Genomic DNA, 18,874 nt, shown 5'->3' on the forward strand with positions numbered 1-18,874 from the left:
AAAGCTAAGACTGGACAAGCCTAACTGCACTTCCCCTTGATTCCTGCTATTTAGGGCTGCGAATAAAGCAGAGAAAACGCCGTCTCCCTTCCCACAGGAGCGCAGCTTTCCACGGACAACCCCTGACACGAGCGCGGAAGCCCTGGCAGCCGTGAGGCGAGCCCGCCATTTCCTCGCCCGCCCGCCCGCCGCGCCGGCCCCCTCAGCGCTCGGCGGGGCCGTGAGGAGCGGCGCCGACTCCGAGCCCTTCTCGCAGGGCACCGGCCACGGCACGGAGCCACCGGAGCCCGCTGCCCGCCTCCGGAAGCGGAAACATCGAGGGACGGAGCCACCGTGGCGAGCAGTAGCGGTTGGAGGCGTGCGGTGAGTGCGGGGCTGCGGGCGGGAGCAGCAGCTGCCCCTGCCCCTGCCCCTGCCCCGGCTTCGATGTGCCCGCGCGCGTTAATTTAATGCGATTTTTAGGAGTGCACGGCTCGTTGCTGAGGGGTGAGGGTGGGCTGTGGCTTGGTGGGCAGGTGTGGTGTGTGTGGGTGCTTCTCTGAGCTCTCATGCATCCTCCCAGCGGGCTGCCAACGCTGCCTGTGCCACCCTGAGGTCTGCTCTTCCCTGGGAGCGTGGCGGTCGCAGGGTGCTTTGATGTTAACTTTTCTTCTTGCCCTTCCAAAAAGAGCCTTGCTGCTTTTTAATGAGCAAATTAACAGCTAGTGGGCACCACTTTTCTTACATCTTCCTCCTTAAGGGAAGAATCTGAGTGGAAAGTATTGCTGTGTTTTCTTCCAGTGTCCCTCATTCTCGTGTGTTTCCATTCCAGCAAAGTCTGTCGTTCTGCTCGCTGCGACGTTAATATACAACAGGATTGTACAAATTAAGGTACTTCTTACCAAACGCTAGTTATCAATTAAATGGCATGTACCTTGTCTTCTGGGCCGAAGTGTCGCGTTAAGGTTATTGTGTAACACGGCTGTGTGAAGCATGCGGCTGGCTGGTGGTGTAGGCCAAGGTGAATGAAAAAGCCCTCATTCTTTAGTTGCACCTTGTGATGTAAGAAGATACCTTTATTTAGGCGACTTAGTCCAGGTAAATTGCACCCACTTGCATGTAGCTGGCAAGAAAATTGCTGTGCAAACCTCAGAAGAGAGTGCTGTTGTCAGGACCATATTCTGGATCATATTCTGTCTTTCTTAGCACCCTACCCCAAAATGGATGTACGCCCACAGTTCAGTTCACTGAAGACTGCCTTCAGCACCAACGTGTGGACTTAGTGTATCTCAGTGCAAATCCAGAATGATTTATTTAACTGCTGTTTTGTACTGGGAGGTGCTGGACCATTGTAATCTCAGCAAGAAAGATGCTCAGAGTCTGTAGAACATCATCTTGAATGTTATTTATTACAGCTAGCCCTATAAAGAAAGAGAATAGTGTAGGTAATCACACATCTCTTCACATGCTGTGGACACTAACTTGTACAGCATCAAGCAGAGCTCTGTTGCACATGTGGTGTGCTGTGTAGACCCAGCCTGTTAGAAAGGGTTACTCCATTTTGGTCACTGGAGCTATTATTGGACTCTCTTACAGGAAAACAACTGTGTTCATCACTTCTGCTGCCAAACAGAGAGGATGCTCACATGAGAACTTCCTGCTCTTTTAGATAAAAGCAAGGACATGCAGGGGGCCTAATCACAGGTACCAAGTGGGAGCTGCCTGCACGCTCACTGCTCTAGTCAGTTAGTTGCGGAGCTTATCCTGCAGCCATGCAATGTGCACATCCCAGGCCTGAAGGCCAGGCAGTATGTGAAGTGCAGCACAGCACCAGCCTGGACTCACATTAACTGTTTTGGGGACCTCCGGCTCGTTGGTGCGTAATGGCCTGGCCAGGAGCACTCCAACTGCTGTGTTAACGTCTCTATGTAAAACAAGTGTGCTGTCTCGTGTAAATCTACAAAAATATGACGTGAGAAATTGAAAATCTTAAACTTTCTGTGTGAGCACATCCATCAGTAGGCACCTATTTATAGGAGGAAAATGATAACAATGTTGTGAAGAAAGTACAACTGTTCTGGGACAGTATGCTGCCTGCAGGCTCTACTTTGAAAATGTACATTCCTCCTACATATTCAGCCATTTAACCAACATTGCATGCTTCCACTCTTGTTCGTGTGTGTGTGCTTTTTTCTTTCTTTTTAAAAATAACTTATGAGTTTGAACATAGCTTGGAAAGTAACTTCCTCATCTTTTGCTGAAATCAGCTAGCTGGCTTTGGAGCTCATCCTGAACGTGGTTTGTTTTTAATAGTTTGACCAGGAAGATAGATTGTGAGGATGTTGGGACACACTGTAAAACTTTCCTTTATTTATTTATTTTTTCTGGCAAACCTTCCTTTGCTACTGTGAGCAGACTACTGTTTGCAGCAGCTGTAAAGCCAGTAACAGGTAACAGAAGATCCTGCTGGACCTTTGTTCAGTTGGATTTTGCATGGAAAACGCGTGTATATCATAGCATTAATTATAAGACAGGAGCCCAGGCTTAAAGTGATGGTTGCATAATAGTTCTTGCATTCTTCCTTTAGTAACAGAAGAATGCTGCTATTCTGTGAGTTTGTGCAAGATCAGGTGTATTACACCTTCTATGATAGCAATGTTAGTTATTATGTTGTCCGTACCTTTTTTTTTGCACTTTTTGCACACAGTTATTTATCGTACTGTATCAGAATGATTTAAAATATATATATATATTTAACGGTTTTATGTGATCTGTATTATGAGGTATATTTTATAGTGCCCACCTTTATAAGTTGTCCATTTTGTTCTTTCCTTTACCCCCCACTTACAGCAGTGTTGTTTTTTTTTTTTTAAAAAAAAAAAAAGGTGGTCTCATTGGGCAGCATTTGCCCTTTGATATATAGTAATGAATAAAGAAATATACTAGTTGCAAAGGAAGACAGAAAAGTCCTTAGTTTTCTTCACAGTGTCAGACTGAGTTAACCTCAATAATGACCTGTAGTTAAACTCTCAGTTTGTGAATATTGGAGTTCAAGGGTGACAAAACACATATCACACAGAGGTGGAACTGATCCTTCAGAGGTAAAGTTCTTTAGAGCATTATTTTCTGTCTTCTGTGTCTCTGGGCTGCCTTTATAAATGCCTTTGCTGTTTACTCCTAATCTAAAGTCTGCCTGTATCACATCTTCAAACCTCAATCTGCAGCAGCTGTTTTTGATGAAAATATGTTTATCCCCACCTGCAGCAGTAATTAGAGCATTGGTTCCTAAGCCAGCTAGTAGGAAGTTGGTAAAAGAGGAAGAGCTAACGCAGAAGTCCGAAGGACTTGCTTCTTTCCATTTCATCAATGCTTACAGCTGATCTGAAGGGGGTTAAAAAAAAAAAAAAAAAGTTTTCACCTGAGCTGCTGTATTAATTGTATGTTATTGGAGGCTGCTTCTTTTTGTATTTCTCAACTGTGCAAAATCTTAAACCTATGCATTGTGAAGGAGAAGAGAATAAGAAGGAAGAGGAAGAAAAAGAGCTCCTTTTTCTAGTATCTTCTGTAGCTGTAAAGCTATAAATCTGCTTCATACCACTAAAAGTTGCAAAGACCTTGCTTCAGCTTTATTCCAGCATAACAACAAAAGTATTGTCATTAACTTTATGGTATTATTTATCTATTTTTGCATTAAAAAGTTTGTTTTTCTTTTTTCTTTTTTTTCCCAATCTATGGAATTGTTGCAGAAACTCTGCTTTTTCTTTTTCAGGCAAAAATGTCTGCAGCATGTGACTTTCTTACACTCTGCACTGGGCAGAAGATGCCCCTCATAGGACTGGGAACCTGGAAAAGTGAACCTGGCCAGGTAAGTAAGGAGCAAGCTATCCTTCCATCTTCAGTGCTCTCACCTTGCATTTGCATTTTGTAAGCCTTTTCTGAAGATCCTTGATCTAAGACTTGGCTGGATCCACTTGCATGGATTTGGGCTTAGGTCCACAGAAGCGTGACTGAGGCTTAAGACAAAAGCAGCAGCAGCCGCAGATCACCTAGGGCTCATTAATCCAGGCCTCAGGCAATGGTGCTCTGGGAGAGGAATCCATAAAGACACCAATTAGTGAGGTGAAGAGCTCAGACAGTGAAAATGGTGTTACTATTTTGCACGTGACTTCCACTGGGTAATCCCCAGGCTGCCAGTCTGACCAGGCATCTTTCTGGTTTGAGTTGATGACTTGGCTGTAAGGATTATTTTGGGAGGCAAGAGCTCTAGTTGTAATAAGTCCCGTTCCTCTGGTTGGCCTGTGTTTAGCAGAGAAACTAAGAACTTGAGTTACCTTTCTTTTAGACTGAAATGCCTAATGTGTCATTGGAGATTCACTCTGATTCTAAATGTAATGCATTGGCAAATGCCAGACTAGGAAACAATTCTGCATTTTACTACAGACTGTGGGAATATTTGCATACTATGGACTGTGCCTCCTGTTGTGATACTTTCCACCTTGTCTATCTTTTCCTTTCCCTTTTGTTTAGTTAAAAGATAAATTCCCGAGGGCAGAGATTGCCTTTCACAGCAGGTATATGCATTGACCAGCAGGAGTGTCCTCTTTTTGGTGGAATTCTTAACTGGTGTTCTTGTTTTAATGCCTTTTGGACTTTGTGTACTGCTGCATGTCAGTAAGTGTATATCTTGCTGCTATTCTGGTGTTAGCTTCATGATAGTTATGTGAGTAAGTCAGATGAAATTGTGCTTGTGACTGAGAGGGGAGGTTTAAAAAAACCCTCTTAAGATGACCCTGTTCTTTCTTGTCAGATGGAAGAAAAGGTAGGAAATAAGCTATGCAAATAAAATGTATTCATTGTTATCTTCTTGTTAGGCTTCCTTGTTGTCAGGACAGTAGATGTGTTGGGAACAGAAGCTATACTAATGTGGGAAGCTAAGCTGGTATGAGAGCTCAGTCAACCTCGTAACTGAGGACAAGGGTGAATGTTTGGTTCTGTCAGTTGAAACATCATCTGCCTGCTGAATTAGTTTTATTAATATGCGGGAACATAACGCATGAATTTCTGCAGACCCAAGGCAGTTTAATGTACATTGTACTAAAATGCTTGAAACGAACAAACAAAATATCAATGCATTGTTTATTTTGTGCGCTAGCCGTCCTGAGGAAAGTGCAGTTTTGTAACCTGGAAACCTATTTCAGATAGATTTTGCCATTGTCAGTAGCACTTCCAGCAGATGAACCCAGCATGGATCTGTAACTTCAGGTCTAGGTGGGGTCCCACAGAAGTCAAGCTCGGCAGAACAATTACTTCCTTTAAAGACAATGTTCCTTGAGTGTTTTGAAGACCTGATCTTGAAAAACAGCCAGCTTTACAGAAATTGCTGCTATTCCTATGGAATAAATAAATTCCTATTTATCACTCTTCAAAATTGGTTGCATCTTTTGTATTTTTTAATGGAGATTTATCAGATTCAGAGGCATAGTAGCATTTTGGCAGAGCATCCAAGTAATTTACCCTTAAAAGGGCATAATGTTGTTCACGGAGAATAGCTGTAATTATGAATTAAAAGCCAGGGGCTAAAGACCTAGACAAGTGGAATAATAATTATTGAGCATGTAGCTGCTTCCCAAATACAGGCTATCTATCAAAAGCCCTTCCGTACAAGGGCTACATTAGAAGCAAGAGTAGAAGCAGATTACTTTTAAATAATTTCAGGTAAATGCTTTGCAAGTTGTAGTTATTGTAGTCAAGCTGTTCTTCAGTCTTGACCTTACTCTGAATAATTTCTTTATTATTGCCATTATTATTTCCGATCCTAAACAAGCCTCTGACTTGTAGCCAGATCTCAGCAGGCCAGTACAAAGGTGCCGTTGCAGCTGTAGTTTCGTGGGAGGTAAGGACAGAGGAAAAAAATACTGAATCCGAACCCACGTTAGAAGGTAATTTAGGATAACGTGATGTTTTCTGCCTTACATGATCAAATGCTAGAAGATAAATTCGGTTTGCATATTACCCTAGGAACATGATGGAGGGCTATTGAGTGGGAGTGAGTGCAGTACAGAAGCTCATGAGCTGGTAGCATGAATGGGTTCAAAGACAAAAGTCCATTCAGACAACAGCATCAAGAGTATCAGTAGCATGGGCTTTTAGTGCTGGAGCTGTGATCCTTTAATGCTTTGTTCTCTTCTCAAGTGCGTCATGCTTTCAAACTGGAGGACTGATCCCCTTCAGATGAAACATACAGGAAAGATGGAAAAGGAAATCTGTGCCTCAGAAAACCAATCGGACTGTGTGCCTTGTGTTAGGACTGCATAGGACTCCTATGGAGGAGACTAAGTCATGAAAACTTAGCCAGGATTCTCTGGATTGTCCAACAATGTGAACAAAAATTCACTATTACTGGCCTATATTATGGGAAGAGCTTGAATTAAATGTCTGAAGGATAGGAGGCAAGGCTTCTTGTTTTAGGAACATTAACTGCAAGTTACCGTTTATATGGTGGTCTGAGTTCCTTCCTCTACAGCAAACTATTTTAGTGCATTATATAGAAGCTGTGATACAGCAACGTGTGTTCTGGTCATACTGTATTTCCTGAGACTTCACCATAATGGAGAGTAAGGCTTCAGCTGCAGTTCTATCTGTTTTGGGGCAAACCATTTCAAAAAAAAAAAAAGCATGAACTGATGAGACAGCAGCAACAATGATGCAAGTTCTGGTAAAGATGACTTGTGGTGAAAGATGGAAGCATCTCCGTTAACCCAGCAGGCAGCTCAGCACCACACAGCTGTTTGCTCACTCACCCCACCCAGTGGGATGGGGGAGAAAATCAGGGAGGGAAAAAAAGGTAAAACTCCTAGGTTGAGATAAAGACATTATTTTCCCTTCATTTTGTTACCTGCTAAACTAGTAATAATGACTGTTTTGCGTGTGTATATATATATATACAATTACTCACCACCAGCTAACTGATGCCCAGCCAGTCCCTAAGCAGAAGTTGCCCCCATCCCCAGCCAACCCTTCCCATTTTCACTGTTCCTTATGACCCACACACACAGGGGACATCCCCCTGGCCAGCCTGGGCCAGCTGTCCCAGCTGTGTCCCCTCCCAGCTCCTTGGGCCCCCCCAGCCCCTCGCTGGCAGGGCGCTGTGAGAAGCTGGGAAGGCCTTGGCACTGTGCAAGCACTGCTCTGCAACGACTGAAACATCAGTCTGGTATCAGCATTATTTTTCTCCTAAATTCAAAACACAACAACACAGCATGTACCAGCCACTGTGAAGAAAATTAACTCTGTCCCAGCCAAAACCAGGAAGGGTGTGCTGATGACTAAATGTGTAAAAACCCTTTGAAAATGGTTTTTGAATTTCATGTTGATGAGGAATAGGATGTGGTATCATGGCCTCGCATCTTGGTTAGACTTCTAAAAAGGCTTTGCACATAAAGGTATCTAAGCATTGGGGTAGACTGCCTGTTATTTGTAGAAAAGATTTTTGACAAATGTGTGTGGGAGTGGTTTAGACTTAGTTGGTATTGCTATGGGACATGAGAATAGACTAAATAATTTCTGAAGATTCTTTCAGACCTACTTTCTTGAATTATATGATGCTAGGTTAATTATTTAAGTTGTCTGATTCAACTTGACCAATGGAAAATTAACTCAGTAATTGCTCCTTCCACAGCAGCATTGACAGGCCAAACTAAAGAATATATGGAAAATTTGAAGGATCCCTTGGCAGTTGTTACTATATAACACCAAATATTCCAAGGCATTAGAATCTCCAACAGCTTGTGTTGAGTCTTCCCTCCTCACCCCAGAAAATGCACGTACCTGTATGAACGTAATGTCAAAAATACAACTCTCATTTGAAGCAAAGTACCCTAACAGGCAGATGTAAATATAAAGAGTTTTTTTTTTTTTTTGCCTCCAAGAACTTCTTATTTCCACATTTTGCTCTTGGTTATTTGCATTTTGCATGGAACAGGGGTCTCCCAGATCAAATTGGAAGGTCTTAGGAGGCTGAGAGCAGTTTACACATTAAAAATTTTGCCTGATCAGTCCTGATTTTTCAGTACTAGAAATATATGTAAGCACCCTGCTAAACAAATACGGACTCTTATTTTATCACTTCGCAGAAATGTGTTTGGAGTGCCTTATCCCTATTTTTCTGCAAGTGGTGCTTACTTCCATTTTATGGCAATTTTTGTGCGTGTTTGGATTAGAAAAAACACCATAAAACTGATAGAGGAAATGGGAGATTAGGTCAGACAAACACCATGCTTGTTTTCCTTTCTTCTGCTGTGCTTTAAAAATAAAGGAGAACGTGCTTCTGCTCCTCAACTGCCACCTTTTTGGAGGGTGGATATTCAGCCTTAAAAACGTTTAATATGTCTCAAGTGATTCCAAACTCACTATGACCTTGACTTCATAGCGACCTTCTGAGGAATGTCTTTTGTCAAAGTGAAAGGAGGATTGTAAATACCATCCTGCTGTTGAAAGGAAGACCTTATTTCACTGTTGTAATAGAAGTGCTTTGTCATTCTGGCTAAGGGAAACTGGTCTGAGTTCCAGTTTTCCTTTCAAAATGCCAAAGAATGCAGTCAGAATATTCTGTGTCTGCTTTTGCTGTGGCTCTTGACAGGAAGAACAAATGAAATTCAGCAGCAGAAGAGACATCTCTTTCACTTTTGATTCCCTCTTTTTCTGTCGCATCTGAAAGCAAGACTGTGCATGTCTTTAATTGGTGTTAATCATTTTGTCAGCTTTCAAATTGAAAATGCTGGTACTTAAGTTGAAAGAAATCAATCACTCTCTGGCCTTTGTTGACATGTTTTTAATCTCTTAACAAGAGAGACATAATCCCCAAATAGATTAGGGCTTTATTGCATCAAACCTCAGACAAGGAGTAACTTAATCTCCCGAGGTCTCGTGAGACAAGTCAGTGAAGAGCAACATATAGAAATCACTGCACAGAGATGTGCTCTGACTGTAGCACTTAAGAGATGGACAGAGACTGTGCCCACTGACCACTGAAGGTTAAATGAAATGGATTTTACTTGATGCCCAACCACCTAATGGAAGGTGGTGATGCTGAAGTCTGGCAACTTCTTTGTTCTTAGAGTCAGTTACGCTAATCTTTATTCAAAAGCCACTTAAGAATTCTGGAAGAGACATTGTTCTGTGTTTCCCTCGTTGGTTTCTAGACTTGCCCCATGTCTAATGGCAGTATGTAGCTGTATGTGCTATGTGTCTGCTTCAGTAGAGTTTTCAAAATCAGAAACAGATGCAAAGTATAGTGCCTTGGTTCCCAGCCGTTCTGGCTTGTGTAACAGTATGGAGCGAGGGACGTTTGCTGTTGGTGGTGCCTCCTTTGTCAGAAATGTGGGAAGCAAAATGTGAATTTGTGAGCATCATCAGGAGATCCCCAGCAGGCTGTGGGTTAATAATCACCAGTGGAATGACTTTCTTGTCACTATACCGCTGCTGTTGTGCAATCAGGGAGAATGAGACGTGAGGGAAAAATGTGCCATAAAGTATCCTTATCATAAAAATGTAACATGAACAGTTGAACCAAACGTGAACTCTGGCAAGTATGGCATTAGAAACTTGGCTTTTGTTTTACTGGGGGAGAGATTGTGTCTTCCAGGCTTGGCTAACATTGATTGATTGGACAGTTCCATTAAATTTGTCTCCCTAAAGCATGATTTATTTCTTACAGCTCATCTTATATTTAAGAAAAGCACAGCAATTGTAGTTAAAAAGGAATTTCCATTCTGTGTAGTGAGTTCTTGCATATTTGGCCAGCGTGCAGGGTCTGTTTTCATGTTACCCTTGGAGTATCTGCTAGCACTTAGCTCTTTGCTCTTGAAGACCGTGCAACAAAGGACTGTTTTCTACTCTTCTTGGGTATCCTGACCTTATCTAAGTCTGTACTTCGGCAGTGTTCCTCATTAAGCACGCAGCAATTTTCTCAGTTGTCTCCACTGATTTCATTGTGTAATCTATTTCTGACTACAGGTGAAAGAAGCAGTGAAATATGCCCTAAGTGTGGGTTATCGCCACGTGGATTGTGCAGCAGCTTACAGCAACGAAGCTGAGATCGGTGAGGCTTTCCAGGAAAGTGTTGGACCCAACAAGGTAAAAACACAAGAACTGCCATGCGAACTGTATCTTGCAGCAGAATTTACAACTGTGACCTGAAAGTGGGCTGTAAATTAACATATGTGGTTTTTCCTTCTATCTATCCCAGCTGTTTGCTATTAATCAGGACCAGGCATGAAAGAGGGCTTTCTCTCCTCTGGAACCATCCTGACTGTCAGGAGGAGAAAAGATTGTCTGGAACACTTGTGTGGAAGCTACAGAAAATGCTTTTTTTTTTTTTTTTTTTTTTAATTCCTTCTTAAACATCCCCCCAGCCAATATCCCGCTTTGGATCTTCAAAAGTTAGAGGTTGCTAGAGTCGCTAGTTAAAATGGAAAATATATTCCATTCCATGATTTATATAAAAAAAGCTACTCTAGTTTGCGAGTCTAGAATGGTCTGCAGTGTTGGGTACCCACAACAAAATCAGCAACTGTATATTTTTTTCAGTGATAGATCAGATGTATGAGTGAGTGAATAAATGTATATTATTTTTTTAAACAGTGATTGAATTTGAAGGTTTGGTAACTGTGACTATAGCGTTTGCAAGGCCTTAATGTAACATAACAGACATTCCTGTGGATGACCTCAGGTGTAATCTTAAATTCATCCCCTTGTTCTTGTTGGCCCAAGGGGCCAGAAGAATTATGTGTATGGCCTCTGAGCCCCTGGAAAGAAAGATCACATGTTCCTGCTTTTCTGCTCTCCTCCCCTTTGCTGTAGGGTGATCTCTTTGTTATGTGATTAGCTCCAGAGAGGCTGTTTTCAGCTCGCCCCAGGGATTCTCTCACACTGCTTAGCTACTGGCAACTAATATGGGGAAGCATAGGACTATTTTTATTCAGCTTGTGTTGGCTAACTTAAAACAAGATTTTTTAGAACATTTTTCTCTTTGAACACAACAGCTAGTATGCAAAACACAAATAACTGAATGGCTGGAGAAATTAATCATTCCAGCTAATAGACTTGAGTGAAATTTGGTACTGCATAGTCAATGAGAACTGCCTTCTGATGCTGTTCTGTGCTTCAGCATGCCAAGTATGATCTCTTTCTGGGTCTTACCCTTCCAATACATGATGCTCAATTCTTAATGCATTCCTCCCAGAACTTAGATATTCAAGTGCAGAGGTTTGGTGAAGTTTCTTTGGCTTATTTTCCTGCATTCTTTCTATGAGAAACAGTCTTAGTTTATAACATGTGATGAGTGTAGTAAGTTAGCTGGTTGTACCTTGACAGAAATTGCAAAAGTAATAATTTATTTGTCCCTATTACACTTAGAAGTGGCTTTAATCCTGGCGTTAGAGTTTGGAAAAGTGGTGGGTTTTGGTTTTTGCTTATTATTTTTTTATTCCCCAAAGTTTCTAGGGACTTGCTAAGTTTTTGGTGTGCTTTAGGATGGGTCAATGCAAGTGTGTATTTCTCTTGCAGTTCTCCATCCAGCACATTTTTGGAAGGTTTAATTTGTAGGTTCCGTGTGTTAACTTTTTTTAAAAAAACTTGAGTTTTCCTTGTTCTAAAGCTAGATGGGGAATTGCAGCAGTTTTATTTCTGAGCTTGGTCCAGTAAATTGTGCTCTCCTTCCTTTCTTAAAGGTTGTTAAAAGGGAGGACCTGTTTGTAACATCAAAGCTCTGGAACACCAAGCACCACCCAGAAGATGTAGAGCCAGCACTAAGGAAAACACTTGGAGATTTGAAACTGGATTACTTGGACCTGTACCTCATGCACTGGCCTCATGCCTTTGAGTAAGTGCTATATGGAAAGGGCACAGAATGCAGAAACCCCCGTTTTACGTCAGTGGCTGGTTCTGTGTCCTGAGGAGCTTCTTTTTGAGCTGTGAATTTATTTCTGTGTAGACTGCCTGCAAGATATTTTTAAGGGTGATTTATAGCATAGTCCTACAGGCTATAGACACTTCTCTACTTGCAACCTGTACGTCCATTTGTATGTGGTGGATACATTCACAGACACAGATGTTCCCATTTAATTCTTTTTTGAATTGGCTCAGAATTTGTTTAGGTTCGTAGCAGATCTGGAAACAGTAGAGGAGACAATTTCTGGTACTATACAGAGATTATAAATAGAAAAGGGATAATTGCTGTTATTATTTAGAAGTCATGAGGCTGCAAAAATGGGTATGAAGTCTTAATTTAAAATCCTTACGTAGCTGCTGATTTTTTTAATAGTGAAAACAATTTGGTAATGAAATTAGGATCACTAAATGCATGACAATTTGGCATGGGTGCCAAAGTTAGGTAACTGAAAGTAGTCTGACTGGGAGAAAGTAAACAAGCTTTATTGAGTGAGTTTCTCTACTGAGGCTTGTCACCATATAGTAGCTGAAAACTTGTCTTGCTGTGAGGTAAAATCTTTGTCAAGTTCAATATGCATCAGAAGCTTAAATGTAGTTTAGTCTATTCACCTCAGCACTGGGAAAATGTGCTGTTATTCTTCATTCTGCCATAGAAGTACTTGGTAATCTTGGAGAAATCCTGTTGTTACTTTGTGCCTTGATAAGTTGTACTTATCTGTAAAATGAAAATCAAGTGCTTCATAAAAAAGATAACACTTTTCGCTAATAGTTGTAAGCTGCTGGAGTGGTCAAGTGTTGCATCGGTGTCTGTATGAAAAGGAAATGATGATGATCTCATGACACTTCAGTTGCAGTAATTCTAAGATTTGAGGAAATATGGGAAGAGAGAGTTCTCCAGTTAAATGCTAGATTTATTTATCCTATCTCCCTATCAGAGGCGGGGTTACATAGTTTATCGTAGCTGTGGAAGTTCTTTTTCCTGCTTAAGCAATCAGCAAAAAGAGGAGGAAAAAAAAATCTCCTGACCAGCTGTTTGCATGGACACTTCACTAAACAGGGGAAAACCCATCAGATTCAGAGGGGCTTCAGCCCATTCTACAAATGAGAACACTTTTTCCCTTCTAGTCATCTGAACTGAATTTTGCAAAGCATACGACACTGGTATGAAAGTCAGTCAAATTCTGTGTCCCTCAATGTAACAGAATGAGGAAGTGTTTTCAGCTAGGGCCAGTTTGGAGGAAGAACTTCTGTTAAAAATCCCCCCTGTTTTGAAATAGATTTGCTTTTCAGTTGGTTCAGGGTGGGGGGGAAACACAACATTTAAACATTGCTTTGATAATAACACGGAACACAAACAATGATGTATATTTAGTTATGATTAATATTATTTAAACTGCTCATTGTTGTGGAAAATGTTGACAAAACTGAAGTTACAATCTCCATGCTTTCTCACTGGAAACAGTTCACTCCTAGTGTTCTATCAGCTCTACTTTAACTGTTCTAGTGCCTGATTACCCACAGTGCCTGCAGTGTTTTGGGAAGCTAATCAGAAGAATGTTATTTAAATAGAAATTAAATTAGATTTCCAGATGAAAAGCACAGTGACCCTAAGTCTTGTATATTAAGCGAGGGATTAATTTTCTGCTCTTGACACATGAGGCTGCTTTTCAGAGTTGGGAGCTCACTCATAACATTTTTGAAGTTATTGATAGATCTAGGACCAAAAATGATGTGCACAAGAGCTATGTTCCCAGCTGCTGTTATCTTGCACAGCATTTACTGCTTAGTTAGAGCAATGTCAGCCAGTCTCAGAGATCTGGGTTAGCAATGTCCCACAGTGTTTATGAAGCAGCACTCTTCCGGTGAGATCGCTGGAACCCCTCCAAGCATGGACTGCTCAGAGACTGCTCGTAGCCCTTGGGTAGTGTGGTGGTGCTACCTGACATAACCAGGTTCTTCCTCTGTGTGGTTTTGGTTGGTTTCTTTTGTTTGTATTTTATTTTATTTTTAAATGGGTTGGTATGACTAACTGGAAACACACCCAACCTACAAGCAACATGTGCATGTTTAGAATTCTCTGAGAATCTCTGCTTGCACCCGGTGCTGACTCTGCTAGACAATTCAAAGAGTGGGAAAACCAGACTACTTTGAATGCAGTCCCTGCTAGATAGCTCTTAAACCAAGGTCCCATTGGTAAAGGCTCCAAACAGACCATCAGTCCTCCCTCAGAAACAAATTGAAAAACCAAAGCTGCCTTCTGAGTTGCTGTTCTCTAAATCAACTGTTTGCTAGGATCAAAGTGCTGTTGTTGTATATACAATGGGTGATCAGCTTTAGTTAGTTGCAGTAGGTAAGTAGCATGTTATAGGTAGGTATAGCCCTATAGGCAAGTAAGTTCCAGGCACTATTTAACAAGTTTACATAGGAAAGACTGTGTGTAAAATAATTTCTTGTAGGTTAAGTCTTCATAATAGCATTCAACAGGGAAATTTGCTCAGTTTGTTTTCTAGCTTACAAACTGTGCATAAGCTTTTAAGAATACTTCACTAAAATAGAACTACTGTAATAGAAATCAAGTGGCATATATACTTACTTTGCCTTTCTTTGATGCTGTAGACGAGGGGACAATCTCTTCCCAAAGAATCCTGATGGAACAATGCGGTATGATTACACCGATTACAAGGATACCTGGAAGGCTATGGAGAAGCTGGTGGAAAAAGGTCTTGCAAAAGCCATTGGGCTGTCAAACTTCAACAGTCGTCAGATTGATGATATATTAAGTGTGGCTACTGTCAAACCAGCTGTGCTCCAGGTAAGACAAATAAAGGAGAGGAGGAGGAATCCTCTTCCTGTTTGTCCATGGGAGTGAAGAATGTGCAAACCAATGCTACATGTTAAGCACAAGGAGTGCAGCTTCTGCTGTACAGAGAGAAGTATAGCCCCATCTATAGGAGTAGGTATACAGGATGTCTTCCCGGACAGATGAATTCAGTGGGGAATTCTATATCCATGTTTTGCAGCCCCTTACACCTAGTCAGTGCTTCTCTGTAAGAGTTTGTCTTCCCTGAGAAGAACAATTTAGTTTACAAGGAAAAAAAAGACATCAAGAGGGACTATCTTAAATCCTTCCTATAAAGAGCTTCCTTGCTTGTTGGATGATTTGTTGGACACATGGAGAAAATCCAACACTCTAAACTTAAGCAAACTGTTTTCCATAATTTTAGCCTACCAGCCAGTTTTTCATTCTCCTGGTAATACGCTATAGCTTCATACAGTTTTCCAAAAACTGGAATGACCTCTCTTGAAATGCTTGATTCTGCCTTTTTTATTATTATGCTTTTGACCTCCTGTTTGTTTAGAGTTTTGTGCTTGATAACTTTTTCTCCGGCCATTCATTGCGGGTCATTTTAACAGGTAGAATGCCATCCGTACCTAGCTCAGAATGAGCTGATAGCTCACTGCCAGAAAAAAGGACTGGTCGTTACTGCCTACAGTCCCCTGGGTTCTCCAGATCGCATGTGGAAACACCCAGATGAGCCTGTGCTTCTAGAGGAACCTGGGATCAAAAAACTGGCAGAAAAATACAGCAAGTCACCTGCCCAGATCATCCTCAGGTACAGAACAATTGAGGGAGGTGGCATTTGGGACCTGGCCTTAAATAAAACAAAACACTCAAGTTTGAAGGGATTTACTTGGGGCGTGTGTTTTTTTCCCCACATCAGTGGGGATTCTTGTGCTGCCAACACAGAAAATTTTTCTTTTCCCTTTCAACAGATGGCAAGTGCAGCGTAAAGTGGTTACCATTCCCAAGAGCGTCACTCCTGCTCGCATTCTGCAGAATGTCCAGGTAAGTTTAGATGGAGGACAGGAGTTGCAGCAATATCCTTTCACGTGAGCAATGTGCCATCCCACTACAACGATCTGAGGCGCTTGGTTCATGCTTGTTTGCCAATGTATGCATGCACACAGAAAGGAAAGAAAAGATTTTTTTGAAAACAAAAGAGTTCCTAGCAACTGTGTGCACATGCATGGACTTGGTAGCAAAAGGGAAAAAATGTCCTTTATAGGAGTTTAAGTGAAAAGGAGTTTAAATGAAAAATCTTTACTGAAATTTAATAGAAAATTTATTGAACAAGTGAGTCTTTTAATTATATTTAATGATTCTTATTTATGAATAACAGATTTAGGAAAGAATGATTGCTCTCCTGTTGTTTTGTCTTGTAAGTGAGGCCTGGTAACTATTTCTGCAGCAAACTGCCATCCTAATGATGCTGAAGGATTACTGTGATTTGCACCTGCCCTAAAGTAAAGGCAGTTATCCTCACAAATTATTTGAAAACTGACTTGAAATAATTTTGAGTCTCTGAATCACCTTTCAGACTTTTTTTTTCCCAAGCAGTATCAGTGAAGACTTAGAATTGGCAATTGTATGAACACCTCAGGCTTTAAGCCTTTGTGTCAGTGTTTCCTGTAAAATGGGTTTAATTGCAACTTCATATTTATAAACAGAAGACAAACTAATGCTGTTGCAAGTCAAGATTTTTACAGATGCCTAACTTCCATTGTTCAGAGTTGTATGGAAATCCCTGCTGAGGCTGGGACTTACCAAAATTGAAGATTACAAAGATTTTTAAAATACTGCAACTAACAATACGTTTATTTTTATTTGGGTTTTAACACTAGGATCTAGCAATTCTAATATGGCACACAGATTTTCTTGTTTTAAAAACATCTCTTGGAGATGTTTGACCTATAAAGGAAATAAAGCGAAGAGGCAGAATTCAACAGAATTAAATAATAAATAATAATTAAAAAAAAAAAACACAACTATGGTTATTAAACCAAGGCTCTTGCTTTTGTTCCTAGGTGTTTGATTTCAGCCTCGCAGAGGAGGAGATGAGCCACATTGGAAGCCTGAACAAAAACTGGCGTTACATTGTGCCAATGATTACGGTAAATTTCTCATATTTCTAATAGTTCTGATTGTGTGAATGTGACCACATCTTGGGGTTTCTGTGGTTTTCATTTTCTCTTGCTGTCCCTGTCAGAACTACTTATGAGTAAGAGAGCTACAACTTTTCAGGGTGTCTAAGCTGAAAGAATTTTTCAAAAGTTGGATACAGGTAGCTTTTTGAAATCTCTTTTCTTCTGTTGATTCTCATGGGTCCTCATTATGGACCTGCCCATGGGCCTTTAACCAGAGTCCCTCCCTGCGTCCAACCTCACCAAACTCCTGCTGATCTGTTCCTCTTGAGTACAAGCAGGCTAAGGTCTGTGCTATTTCTCTCCAGAAGTTCTCCTTATTCCACCTGTTCCCATCTGCTTTTTTACCATAAACCTCTAGGTTCACAGAAAACTCAAGGTGCTATTAGCTCTCTGCTTCTGTCAGAAGCCATGCGAGGGAATTTGCCCACTTCATTCCACCAGACACGCCCTTTCAGCATCTGTTGTAACAGTTTTCCTCCACTGTAAGGAGTTGAATTCAGGTTTTGTTATGTTTCTTTGCTAATTCCTTAGCTGCAGTATCTTATAGAATCATCAGTTTCCTCTGTCACGTGAACCCTTACCTTGTGTGCTATTAGATGCCAGTCTGTTTTCAGAGAAACTCATGCCTCAAAGGTTGTCATTTTAGGCTTTTTCTTTCATTTTATTAAAGAACCTAATCTTACTCCTTTCTCCTCATTTGAAGGAAAATAAAAAAGCCTTATTGTCTCCTATTGTTACAGTGTTTCTCATTTCTTAGATATCTATTTTCCTGCTTACGTCTGTACAACAGAGAGCTGTTGACATTCCCTGGTGGGTCACTTACCAAAATATTGTGACTGTACTAGAATGCATTTGAAGCGAATTGTCCCTTCTCTATCATACAGCATAGTGTGTGGTACAGGTCTCTGCAAATTTGGAATTTGCCTCTCCAGCAGCTTGCCTGTAAATTCTTCATTACCCAGTGCTACTGGTTAAGAATTCTTTGGAGAAAGCATTTCTGCAGGATTTGTTGTTGAGGTTTCTTGAGTACTTGAGAGCAGATCAGTGATCTAACAATTTGAAAAGAGGAATTGTGAGCCTGTGTGAACCATTGTTTTGTATCAAGGGGAGGTAGATACTTCTTACAGCCTTTTCTGTTTCCAGTGCTGGGTCTTGTGAAAGCTTCAAGGCCATGCTTTTAACTGTAGGGTTGCTTCAGTGTGTGCGTAAATATAACCCCTACATCCCTGCAATCAAAATTATCTCTTTGCTTATGCATCAGGAGTCTGTGCTTCAAACAGCCAGTTTGGCTGCTCTTGCATGTGAACGTGGTAGTGACAAGCACACCTGCTGCTGACTGTTTCAAGTGTTTTGCTACTTGTGCTGCAAACAAAGTTGTTTTGGTAGTGAAGCTGCAAAATACATTTAGAATGAAGCCAGGCTTGGGCTATCCAGGGATAATTCATGCACTTTTGATACCCAGGAGATGTGTTCTGATCAATGACTCACAAAGAAACGAAATAGAGTTCAAAGCACTAGCCTGTCCAACTAGAAAAAGGTGTGAATGTGATGCAGCTGGGCTTCAAAGATATTGCCATATTGTCAGATAACAAGGCAGGAAGAAGCAAGATGAGGAGAATTAAAACGCGACTGTAGCTGTAATATCTCTGCGGAACCTTTTGTCTCCTGCCCGTCCCTTCTGGGCTTATCAGAAAGAATTTTCATCATCTGTAAATTAAAATTCCTTTCATGCCTATCTCCTCTATGAATCTAATTTATAGTGTCTGGATTTCAAAGTGTGATGTGGCAGCACTCCTATCATAACCGACGAGACGGATTTTCCTTGCTTTACCTTGCTTGTATATAACCAGAAGGTCTTGACAGTTGTGCCACTCTTCTCCACGCTGTTATTTTGCTCAAAGTCCGAGGTGAAGCTATTGCATGTAGACGATTTAAGATGCTTTATATTTTTAACAGATCA

At 41.1% G+C, this 18,874-nt stretch overlaps 1 protein-coding gene across 5 annotated transcripts; it reads left to right on the forward strand.

The window, feature by feature from the left end:
- On the forward strand, positions 1-16,935 carry AKR1A1 (aldo-keto reductase family 1 member A1). 5 transcript variants are annotated; one of them, XM_082765800.1, is made up of 10 exons: positions 1-363; positions 812-870; positions 1,576-1,683; positions 3,749-3,844; positions 9,994-10,113; positions 11,709-11,860; positions 14,545-14,740; positions 15,343-15,542; positions 15,703-15,775; positions 16,795-16,935. In XM_082765800.1, the coding sequence occupies exons 4-10, from the start codon at positions 3,755-3,757 to the stop codon at positions 16,900-16,902; spliced, it is 939 nt and encodes a 312-aa protein (XP_082621926.1). In that variant the 5' UTR covers positions 1-363; positions 812-870; positions 1,576-1,683; positions 3,749-3,754; the 3' UTR covers positions 16,903-16,935. The 5 variants fall into 5 exon arrangements, with proteins under 5 accessions (XP_082621926.1, XP_082621928.1, XP_082621925.1 ...); XM_082765799.1 differs by lacking the exon at positions 1,576-1,683 and having other exon boundaries at positions 4-363; positions 781-870; XM_082765798.1 differs by lacking the exon at positions 1,576-1,683 and having other exon boundaries at positions 4-363.
- The last annotated feature ends 1,939 nt before the right edge of the window (positions 16,936-18,874 follow it).

This window comes from Aythya marila, assembly GCF_965140915.1.
Source record: "Aythya marila genome assembly, chromosome: 8".
Lineage (NCBI taxonomy): Eukaryota > Metazoa > Chordata > Aves > Anseriformes > Anatidae > Aythya > Aythya marila.

Coding starts and splice junctions, on each gene's coding strand:
- AKR1A1 (XM_082765800.1), top strand. CDS start 3,755: ATGTCTGCAGCATGTGACTTTCTTACACTCTGCACTGGGCAGAAGATG. Junction 11,861..14,544: donor CACTGGCCTCATGCCTTTGA/GTAAGTGCTATA, acceptor TTGATGCTGTAG/ACGAGGGGACAATCTCTTCC. Junction 14,741..15,342: donor TCAAACCAGCTGTGCTCCAG/GTAAGACAAATA, acceptor TCATTTTAACAG/GTAGAATGCCATCCGTACCT.